Below are 12,601 nucleotides of genomic sequence, written 5' to 3'. Positions count from 1 at the left end.
TAATTTTTACAACATAAGATTAAATGGGAAATAACTCACTTTGCAGTACACGTCAGCTTTAAGATTGTACCTCTGAGGTGATTTTGAGCTTATGTAATAGAGTAAAATAATACTTGCACTGTCAAAAGATCATACAGCTTCAAGATAGACTTTGTCTAGATGTCTTCCTGTCTTAATTCTAAAAGGTAGTCAAGCAGTGAAATGTATGTCAAACTGAAAGGGGCTACATTTAAATAAAAGCACTAACATTGAGAAATTAAATATTTCTTTAGGATGTGATGTTAGCTAGTCTTGTCAAAGACCAAACAAAGCTAAGCCTTCATAAATGTTCGGATGGTTTCAAACACTGTGTTGTCATAATTTCGGATATCAATTTTCATGGGTTTCTTGGGAAAAGGTTAACATCTAATTCAAGTGTTTAATGAAGAGAAAAATTATAAGCTTGAATGCAGACTTTTGTAACACCATAAAAAACAAAATATCTATGAAAACGCAATTTTCTCTCAATCCATGAAAATTGATATACAAGAAACAAATGAAACCACAGTAATCTTGGATTAAACTGCATGGTTTTTTTTACAGTTGCATGTTTTATTGAAGATTTTGAGTGTTCAGTTATCAGTGTCATCTTGAAAAATAAAATAAGAAAAGCTTAATTTGTAAAAATAAAAAAAATGCTGTAGATAAATTGAAAAATAAATACTTTAATTGGATCTTCGTGATTTCTTTCAAATAATCTACCTCTATTTTTCTTTAAACAATAATACATTAGTTCTTAAACCAATTTGGCCCTCACACAAATCTCAACCATGTATGTCCACAACTGTCAACATTTATTGTTGGCTATGACTCAAACATCTAATATTTGTATAAGATCATAACATTGTTTATATAATGTCTATACACTGCTTATTCCTGTCCAATTCTGCCCATATAAAGGAATATATATTACTGTACTTCAAACTTCATTCAGTGTAAAATTATGGTTATAAAAGAACCACTTGAAACTCATATTATTATTTGGCAGTAACTTTAGATCTTATTGCCACTGAAAATTAGTTTCAACGTGAATGTACTTAATACATTTGTATGTGTAATTCTTTTAATTTTGCTCATTTGAAATTAAAGTGGTTTTTTTTTATTGAAAATATTAAGCAAAGAATACTGGTTGTTCCCTTTTTCAAAGGTACTTGTCTCATGGGTATTCATTTAAAAAGCATGCATACTACGAATTAATATAATGTACAAAAACATGTGGTCTGACCATAACTTCTTTAGGAAAACACCCACCTGGAAAAATAAGTGCCTTATCTATTTACTAGATGTACAAACTGCAGAAAGGAATGAGAAAAGAAATTGATTCCTTCAAAGTCTATGCTTAAAAAATGCCTCACCAGAAACATAAACACCCTTTAATTGAAATCATCAATAAAAAGCAAAATCGTTAGAAAAATAACTTTCAAAAAATAAATAACTTTAATAACTCATATATGTTTTTATTCTAATTTCGTCTAATAAAAGTTATCAAGTAAAAAACACTGCATGAAAAAACCTATACAACATAGATTTTATAAGTTGATTGAAGTCAATAAAAGCTACCTTTATATAATGGAAAATAACATACATATCATAACATGAAGAAAATCAATTAATGTCAAACGTAAATTAAATATTAAAAATAATTTGTTACTTTACTTTGACATTATAGAACCCATTAATTCAGCAACAGACATGTATATTGTAATGAAAAGTCATGAAGGCTGATGATGTTTTTTTTTATTTAAAACTACAAGGACTTTTAAGGAGGTGCCAGAATTAATAGACTTCTGATAATACTTATGAAATGCAAATCACTACCAAGGATGACTATTATCATTTTATTTTCTTAATGCAGATGATTTTTTTAAATTTAATATTGCAATGACTATTATGGTGGTGCCAGAAGTAATAGACCTATGATAATAATGATTAAATGCGAATCACTATCAAGGATGACTGTTATCATTTTATTTCTCTAATGCAGATGATTTTTTTTATATTGCAATGACTATACAGGGTGGTGCCAGAATTAATAGATTTCTGTTTATACTGATTAAAGGCAAATTACCATCAAGGATGACTGTTATCATTTTATTTCATGAACGCTTTCATTAAAGACTGTGATTCAATTTATTTCAAGAAGAAATTTAATTCATATTCTAGAATAAAGCAAGCTAGTCAACATCTTAGTACTAAACTCATAACCCTTTTAGTTCAGATGATTTACTAATAATCTGTTAAAATATGAATAACAAAATATAGTGGAAGCAACAATTTATTTAAATTGTACCCACTTACATAATTTTGAAAGGAAGGACAAACATTTGACCTGAAACTAATATAAATTTCAGAATGCTATACATCTATTGATAAAGGTTAAGTTTGTTGCTTGATTTCTGGTATGACTTTGACTATTTGAAAGAATTACCCTGACTTTCATTCAAGGCCTAAAATAATTACAGGAATCCAATAAAAAAATTTCAGGACTCTTGATTATAAATCTTGTGTATGTGCATATATACCGTTAAAATGTTTAGTCTTTCTTTTACTTATGAGTTCTATTGACACCCTTGGTATCTTCTTCACAATTTTCCCACATGCGCCAATTTAAGAATTTTCTAATCATTTAGATATAGGAAGATGTGATGTGAGTGCCAATGAGACAACTCTCCATCCAAATAACAATTTATAAAAGTAAATCATTATAGGTCAATGTACAGCCTTCAACACGGAGCCTTGGCTCACACCGAACAACAAGCAATAAAGGGCCCCAAAATTACAAGTGTAAAACCATTCAAACGGGGAAACCAACAGTCTAATCTATATAAAAAACGAGAAACAAGAAACACATATAAATTACATAAACAAACGACAACTACTGTACATCAGATTCCTGACTTATATTTGCCTATATTCAGTGTTGGTTTGAATTTAGATTCCAATAAATTATTTTATTAGCTTCTAATTTAGTAGTCCTTTCAGGTTTGAGTTACATGGCCACAATTTAATATCATACCATAAATAGATATAAGAAGATGTGGTATGAGGTCCAATGAGACAATTATTGAACTCTACATCCAAGTCGTAATTAGTAAAAGTAAACCATTATAGGTCAAAGTATGGTCTTCAGCACAGAGCCTAAGGAAAGCACACACGGCAGCTAGCTATATAAAAGGGCCCCAAACAATTACTTGTGTAAACCATATGTATAGAAAAGAAGTTGTGAAACATCTGAGCAATGACATAAACAACCCATAAAGCATAATATCATGTTGGGTTGTTCATGTCAAACAACTTACAAAATAGCACTGAATGGAGTCAATGGTCAATTTTACTACATGGAAACAAATGTAAACATCTTGATAGTATTTCCTAAACTGACAATGAAAACTCATTACAACCCTGATGGTTAACCTAGCCAGCAGTATTATATACCTGACAGGTCCCATTTAACACATTTTTCAATTATCCAGGTATGGGGCCTATTCTACGTTGACAAATTTACCATAATAATCATCACATTAGTCCTATACTGAATTATAAATTGAATGTTTTTTCAACAAATGGAACATATAATTTCACTCCATTGAATACTGTAGTGGTGTTTCATTAAATATGGTGAAATATACCATTGACAGACAAGGAAATCAATTTCAGTATTTACAGATAAGAACGTTTCTAAAGCATCATCAAAATTTTAGAAAGTTAAATGTAGTTTAAGTCAATAAAATCACGAAAAATTAAATGTTGTAGAAACTGGATCGTTAAGTAAAGGCTTTGTTCGTTGTATTTGTTTGCTTTTATAATTTGTCATAAGGCTTATTATTCAATCTGTTCATTTCTAACATATAATTATTTCTGTAACTTGATAAAATAGGAGCAAATATTTATTAGTGAACTAGTTTAAAAAATATTATTGAAGAGATGCATGTCTGTTTTTTTACACTATAGAACTTGATGTTTATATACATAATAATGATTCTTATGGGTAAAAACTATATGAAGGACACAATTATGTGTGCTATTATATTGCTGAGTGGCACACTATAGATCATCTGCATTTACATATTTCAACCATTAACTTTAGGGATAAACTTTTATGGTGTTTCCTTCAGAAAAAAATGCAGTTAAAAATCATTTTGAAGAATACAGCATACAAAAGAAGAGAACAAAATAGTAAAATTGAGAAAGGAAATGGGGAATGCGTCAAAGTAGTACTTTTTAAAAGCTTTTTTACAAAGGAAAATTTATACCTGTTTTGACTTCCTTATTACCTGTCTCGTATTGTTTAAAAGAAAAGGATTGAAAACTATTGTTATTATTGTAAAGATTAAAGAGGTGAAAGTTTAGTTGTCATGATTTGAAAAGAAACAAAGGGGTGAAAATTCAGTCATAATTTGAAAAGTAACCAACACCTGAATAGGACAAGTGGTACAACGTGAATTGATAAGCTTGTCTTCAAACTAATGTGTTTTCTTAGTTGTATTAAAATAACTTTCTAATTTCAAAAGTCACAAGTATCATTGTCGTAATAGATATTTTGGTAGCTAATTTTTATTAGTACATATACTTCATGAATTTAGAACGCAAAAAATTGTCAACACCATTTGACAAATACTGTCACCGCTACCAACCTAATTCTTTCCTTCAATATCCATACCCCAAAGTTTAATTTTCATTTCAGTTTGACTTCAAAATACTGTCACTGTTACCTAATATAGATGATATGATATTGAATAACATATATTAATCCTTTGACTTCAAGTGCAGAATGGAAAGTTCAGGGTCACAGTGAAAGAAATCAAATAAGACTTTTTTATTGATTAAGTTAAGGGTAATATCTAGAACTAACAACTAGCCTTTATGAAAGTTATGTGTTTTGAATGTACCTTTCACACTGATGTTTGAATGTGGATATTAAGGGTTTCTAAATATTGTGTGTGGAAAGGGATATTTTTTTAAGTTTTGTATTACATAGAATCCCATTGTTTTGGCAGTTAGCTCCTGCTGTAAGAATTTTAAAAGTTATCCACATTTTTCAACTTCTGGATATTTTTTAAACCATGTAGAACAATTTATACCTGGAAATTAGTACTTAAGACATTCTATCATTCCTACCCATAACAAATGCAACAGTCTATTTATAGATAACCATTACTTACAAACTCCCTCTGTTAGAATCACAAGGGTAGTCCCATCACCAATACTTTTACGTAAATCCCCGATCACTGGTAAATGTTTCTCTTTCAGAATACCATTCACCCACGTCGTATGCTCCTACAAAGAAATTCACTCCTTTTTAATAAAACATATAACAAAGTCATCTGTTCACATATTTTCACAATATAAAGGTATAAGGTATTATAAATCCATGCTACACTCCTATCATATTGGTATGTAAAAATCACCTTTGAATTTAAAATCTTTCTAAATTCTCTCCATTTACAGGTAAAACGATAATGACACCTGCATGTTCCAACGCGACCTGAATGATCAATTTACCTGTATTATGTACAAAGATGAGTCTACCCAAAATCAACTTCAAAAGTATCTATAGTCTAAAACAGAGCCTTGTTTTACCAAAGGATCAGCTTTCCAATAACTATTGTTAAAAATCTTCAGGGTGATTATAAATACGGGACTAGAAGGATTTATTGAAAGAAGCCATACAAGTTATTAAGCGTGCCTACTAATCTCTTCAACAGTATACAAAAGAGGGTTTTAAATAGTGCATGTAAATAGTATTTTCACATAACAGTATAAAAATATTACCTTATACTCAGCTGATAATTAAGACCAATTAACACATGAGAAGTGTAAGGTTGTTGTGTAATTTAATACACGTCTCAATTAGATGTTTTTTTAAGTAAAGAAGAAATAATAACCTTTCAAACTTAAAGTTCAGAATTCCTTAATAATTTTTTGTTGTTGACATTGACTTGAAAAAAATCAAAACAGTGTATTAATGTTATACACATCTCAATTATGATTTTTTTAAATAAACAATTTAAAAAATTTAAAAAAAATCAATGTTTTCAACTAAAACAGTTAGACAAAATAACTAAAGTTTAAAAATTCTGATATAATTTTTGTTGATGACATTATTTTTTTAAAATCAAAACAAAACCCTGTAAAATGTATAGCCTAGTTTGAACCCTGCTAAATGAAAATGCTTTATAACATTGTCAAATACTTCAAGAATAAATATCAATAATTTGGTGGTTTTAAAAGTACTGCAATCTTATACACCAGGAAAGTTCTGAAGTAATTAAACTTTGATTTCCTTTAAGTAACCTTGTTACAGTCTTTTATTAAGCTATCATGGATATTCCATTGCAGAGTTGAGACGATATAATTTATCCACATCACATCATATTTGTTTTTTTCCCTATTAAATGGATTTGTTATAAACTACATGTAAACCTTTAGATTTCTGAGTTGATTGTTTCACATTTTCCATGTCAGGCCGTTTATAGCCGATTATACTGTATGGGTTGTTCTCATTGTTGAAGGCAGTTCTTTCTTCATTTGAACTTTGGTAGACAGTTTTGTCATTGTCAATCTAACCATATTTCCTCATTTTTCTATCAAAGAAAGTGATAATATTGGAAAATATCTAGAAAGCTACCTATTTCTAAAACAGACAACAGTCAGAAACATTTTTTTATGTGTATCAAAATAACTTATCTTTTCAGAAGAAATTCCAAATAAGCTCTACCAAAGTTGTGCACAAAACTGATCAAACAATTCGTAGCTTAGTACAGATGATCTGAAGCAGTCAAAGGCAAATTCAAATGCAACAACATTTGTAACGTTCATTTTGATTGGATAACATCACTGATTTACATGGCATCAATTGACAATTGATGCTATGGGACGTACGTGCAAGCGCAGACGGCATATAACAGATTTTAAATACATGTTTTAACGTTGTTTTCCGTCAGTTTCATTAGAATGGAGATAACAATATTGTATTTTAAGCTCCGACAGCATCAATTGGGGATTTGATGGTCGCAAATCCCTGTTTACTTTACTGTCTCTGTTAATGCGTCGCCCGTAAACTTAATTTGCGACCATTAAATCCTGAATCGGTGCCGTCGGAGCTTGAAATACAATACAGTTATCTCCTAATTATTCCTGAAGAAAGGTCTGTTAACCACAGATTAATAAGGTTTAGGCCAACAGGAAACAAAACATTTGCAAGATTTTATGTTGTTCAGATTGTTAACTTGTTACAATGTACAAATGTACCATGATGCAAAAAAAAAGATACTTGGAGACTTTTTTACTTTTATATTAATAATATTTTTATTCTATAATAGAACTGTGATTATTTTATAAACCTAATTCATGTACTTCTATTTCCACTAAATTATTACAATGGCTTTTACAAATTTCTTGTAAAGAAAATTTTTTATGAATCTTAAACGGGCAATGCAAAATCAGATAATTTGTTTCCCACAGTATACCTTGTATATATGTATCATAACTGTTCTTTGTCATTTTGTAGTAAAATTGTTGCCATCAAGTTATTAACTGTTAACGGAAAAGGGGATTTAACAGAGGTTTATTTGTCCAATATTGGTCACATGTTTTCGTGTCAACATTAATTTTGAGTCATTTATCTTGCATCAAGAAAATCCCTTAACCATTCAAATGTCATCATTATATTTTAACTACAATATTAACACCCAATATTATTCAAACAAGCTTTAACAGTATTGTATTATTGGTCTTTTATCTAAGTATATATAACACCTGTATTTTCAGGTATAATTTCTGTAATCTGAAATATTTATCATCAGGACAAACAGCTCTGTCAGATTTGTTAAAGAATTACATTATTGTGCTGATATTTAGAGTAATTATGAATATAAATATACATGTATATATATACATAGCATGATATGTATAATGATCTATGATAACTTAAGAATTTACCTTTTTAGCCTTTAGTTTGAAATTTCGATGTTGTGACTTGTGTACTATTATTTGTCTGTTGTCAGTTTATTTTCAATCTATGAGTTTGAATGTCCCTCTGGTATCTTTCACCCCTCTTTTTTAAGCATGTGAATGATTTTAGAAACAGGGGACTTTAAAAAGAAGAATATCTCCTATAAAAGCATGGAAGAAGGGAAATAAAGCACTGCTCCGCTTGCATAGGTGGATCCATGGGGGGATAAGGAATCACTGAAGCATAGCTGGAGCGGGTTGTCCTTAGGTCAGTCAGCACCAACCCCATCCCCCTTTTATGAAAAGTTCTTGATCTGGTGACCTGCCATTGACTAGCCATTACTTTTAAAACGTTCTACATCTAGACACATGTGCTTTAAACAATGATTACACTTTGCCTAGACAATACATAAAAAAAATCTTTCAAAAGTTGTTTCCAATTTCAGCACCCCTCCCCCTTTTTTTCATTTTTTCTCAATTTTATCGTCATTCAAACTTAAATTATATGATATGTTTAGTAACAGACTAATGATAAGATATGTTTTCTTCTCATGATGAGCGATGACAGAAATTATTCCACTCGTTGTGCTTGATCCTCTGTTCATCTTGCAGCCAAAATTGTAAACAAGGAAAAATATGCAGGGGAAGTAATTTGGACTTAGGCTGTGTTATGGCGGGAAATGTTACCAACCACCATATTATTTATATATGTCTCAAGACTGATTATACTTTAGTTATTTTTTTCCCCAAAATTTTCTACAGTAGACTACCTAAAGTTATATTTAGTTAAGTTATTAATATTTAAAATACTAAATGATACCATTAAGACCTAGCATGTAGTCACTAAAAGCTTCAGACAGTGCTCGAATCATTTATAATTCAAGTTACAAGATCTTACACGGCTTATAATCAAATGCGAGATACCTACTAGTTTGAAATATTGATATTATACTAGAATTAACTTCTTACTCCATAATGTTTTTTTAGTTGTTTAACTCTTATATTAAAAGGCATTTAATAACTTTCGATTTCGATTGATCTATGTGTTTTTATAGATGATTCTAAAAAAATAAATAATAAAGACTAGAAGGTGTCCTTTTTATATGCTACAACCATCAAATAATGTGTTATATCAAGCTTTTCCGTCGTTTTTCTATAAATAAAGAAACAAGCTGGAAAATTGTTTACCCATGCACACTCGAGTTTTATCGTTGTTGCCTAACATATATATGCAAGTTCAGGCTTTTTCGTTGTGTTCCTATGAAGTTGTCGTGTGAAGCAGGTGTATTTTCGAATCTTTAATATTTTAAAATTTGAGAAATATATTATAACTTGGAATGCTTCATGATTGCTGTCAGCAGAGACATATAATACTATGATCTACTATATATACATGATATATGCCTCTGTTGTCAGTCAGTTAAATGTATGGTTTAAATTCTCTATCAGACATCGGTCGCAATCTAAAGAGAAGATGTATTACTTTTAGTATGGTACATATCTGCTTTTTCTTTTGCCTGCATTTTACAAATTGATATTTGTAAATATTGGCGGACTAGATAAATGTGCATTTTTAAGGATTACATATAGACACCTCCATCCATCCATCCTTGGAACTTTACAATTTGTGGGTACTTGTCGAATAATGAGTTGAACATAGGAGAGTCTCTGCAGACACACTTGATTGCATGTACATGTATTTCCATTATATGCTTTCCAGCTATGTCCCGCTCTTTGGTCGGCCGGGTTGTTGTCTGTTTCTCACGTTCCCTATTTCCATTCTCAATTTTATTTTGATATTCAAAAGAAGAAATTCCTTTACGGAACTTAGTATACACCTAATCAAGGGTGCGTGTACACTGCTAGATAATCGAGATATAAACGTTTGTTATCGAACCAGATAATATGCCGATTACCGTATAAGCTGGCAGTGCAATGTGTGCCAATTGTAGATATTAACCTCAATATTGACTCAGAACAAGGGTGGTGAATTGACTTTTTGAAACCCCTTTAATAAGGGTAACCATATGGAATGTGGATTGTTTTCAGTCTTTTGTTTCAGTTCACTAGTCTCTTCCTTGGCCTAGTAGTGTGAATATCTTTATAGTTATACGATACTTAAAACCTGTCAACGCCTTATCTTTATTATCTATTTGATATTTTAAGTATTCATTAAATATTCTTTGTTTATCTCCGATTAGTTAACGGGGAAATGCACGACCAATTTTTCGCCGAACTATCCAAGTTTCTAACTTTGCAAACAAAACTGTCTTGTTTTTTTGTGTTCCTCCCTCCGATAGTTGAACACGGATTACTTTCTTTCAATACTTGTTTTTACAGCACACGAAAAAGATGTAACAACCAGCTACCTTTTTGTTGCGTCTACCATGTAACCTGGCAGTGAAAAGTAAAAACACAAAAATACTGAACTCCGAGGAAAATTCAAAAAGGAAAGTCTCTAATCAAATGGAAAAATCAAATGATAAAACACATCAAACAAATGGATGAGCTCGTTTCATTCCCATTCTTTCTCCTCTTTATCATTTCCAGTTTTTCTCCAAGTTAAGATGTAGTTTCAGATTAAAAGGGACCTTGTGGAAAGTCCCTTTCATCAAGAAGCAAGAGACTTTTTTTTTTTATCTTTTATCATTTTTTCCTGATATGCACTTTAACCTATTTAAAAAGAGCTTAACCGAGAAAGAGATATTTTGGCGACAAAAGTATTATACAAATTGTCTTATAAACCTTGGACACCATACTAACGTAAAAATAATAGTCCCAGTGGCCAGAATCAACTGATCATGAAACCGTGTCAAGTACATGATTGCAAAATATGTAATAAATAGAAGAAAAACTAAATTGAATTCCAATTTTTCATTATCAGAATTATAGAAATTGAAAGATTAATCGTACCTCGCATTGTCTCAGCGCCCATTCTCCTCCGACAGTTTGTCTAACAGGTGTACGATTGTATCTTAATCTTGGAGCACGAACGCTTTTTGGAGCCTTATTTACGGTTCTGAAAACTTTCCATTTTGGAGAAGAGACTTCAGCCGAGGCAGCAGCTAGCTCCTGGTGGATATCATGATTTACGTTTCCATTTTGAACTGGACGCGGCGGAACAAAAGGCTTCGGTGACAAGAGTTCTATAGGCTTGCTGGATCTTGCACGTCCAGATAACTTTTTTATAATGCTAGGCATATTACTTTACAATTCCTCCTTCATATTTGGATTTCGAAGCTTCTTTGTGTGCAATTATGTCACTTAAATAGTCATTTATTGCATGCATTCACATGATTTATTGCACATTTGTTTACCACATTTTTTGTAATGAGAAGTAATATATCTATAACATTCCATTTTCTTTTTCATGTAAATTCACATCATTGACTTTTATCCACTAAAGAATTGCAATCCACACCATCTAGAATTAATTGTATTAATTAAAAGCAAACCACTTAATCCAAGCTTTTCCACCACAAAATGCTATTAAAGCTAAGATTAGCTATTAAATATTTTAATCCATTTCTGTAAATGTGTCAATCTGTTTTGATCGATGGCACGTACAGGTAGTACGCGTACAATCCTAGATCTCTAACCAAATAGCAGTGGCAGAGATATATATTAAATTTAATAAACAAATTATGGCAAACAATTCCTAACAAAGAATGTAAATATTATCCTATTTATCGTTGAAATCACCCCGACCGTTAATCCTTCAATAGATAGGTATGTAAGTCAGGTCGGTATAGTAAATATAGTCAACGGTATAATATCATATGGCTACACTTCAGTTCGTACGACACAACAATATAACTTGTTTCAGTTTTAAATTACAAGTTGATAAATCATATTACTTGTATTGTATAATATTCTCATTTCAAAACCACATTTCTTTGAAGACTTTGACTTTCCTCTTTTTTGTATTGTTGTAAACCATGTATATCCTATTGTCGCAATTGTTAGATAATTGAATCCACGTTTTATTACTTGAATTTATGATATGTTCGTAAATAACAACGTTAAAAAGAAATTGTCATCTCGAAATGTCTTTTTTTCAAAACTTAATTGTACCCCAGGTTAATCTCCAATATTTGTTTTTCTTTATCAGATTGCATAGAACACATGTGCACATTCTGCTGTTGCTTATAGAAACACTCAGAAACAAACACCTTCTGCATCCTTATGTGTGCATGATTTGAATTCAAACGCATCATCTCGCATTTCCGCCATTGATTTTAAATACAGGTGCTTCAGTGAAACACGCAAATGATTCTATGATTGTTCCTTCAATCAAATATTCAATTCATAATAAGCGGAATCACAAAAAGGTTAGTTTATCATACCAAAGCTTAAATACCTTGACCAACTTAGTACCGCTGTGTTCTACAAAGACGAAGCCATAATAGCGTATTTTTGTAAAGAAATGAACGTATACCCGATATTCATCTAAAAGGTGTTATAATACAGGTAATATTGATCCGGAGGACTCTATTACAGCGGTTGAAGAGATTTTTTTAGATATCGACAATTCTGACAGATTTTTAAAAATTCAATAATAATTGAAATAGTTAAATACGAATAATAAAGATAAACAGGGACTGTTTAA

At 30.8% G+C, this 12,601-nt stretch overlaps 1 protein-coding gene across 7 annotated transcripts in view; it reads right to left on the bottom strand.

Moving 5' to 3' along the window:
- Nucleotides 1-12,391, bottom strand: part of LOC134711530 (uncharacterized) — a 35,840-nt gene extending 23,449 nt beyond the window's left edge. For 3 of the 7 annotated variants that reach the window (XM_063572169.1, XM_063572172.1, XM_063572170.1), the window contains exons 1-2: nucleotides 10,906-12,391; nucleotides 5,202-5,316 (exon numbers count right to left, since the gene is read on the bottom strand). In XM_063572169.1, the coding sequence (XP_063428239.1) occupies nucleotides 5,202-5,316; nucleotides 10,906-11,193 (403 nt within the window). In that variant the 5' untranslated portion in view covers nucleotides 11,194-12,391. Of the gene's footprint in view, nucleotides 1-5,201; nucleotides 5,317-5,447; nucleotides 5,842-8,518; nucleotides 8,632-10,905 lie in introns of those variants that run through there. The other 4 variants (XM_063572171.1, XM_063572173.1, XM_063572177.1 and 1 more) reach the window with 4 other exon arrangements.
- Between the last annotated feature and the right edge of the window lie 210 nt (nucleotides 12,392-12,601).

The sequence above is a fragment of the Mytilus trossulus genome, chromosome 3, assembly GCF_036588685.1.
Source record: "Mytilus trossulus isolate FHL-02 chromosome 3, PNRI_Mtr1.1.1.hap1, whole genome shotgun sequence".
Lineage (NCBI taxonomy): Eukaryota > Metazoa > Mollusca > Bivalvia > Mytilida > Mytilidae > Mytilus > Mytilus trossulus.
This window is presented reverse-complemented; position numbering and strand designations above follow the sequence as displayed.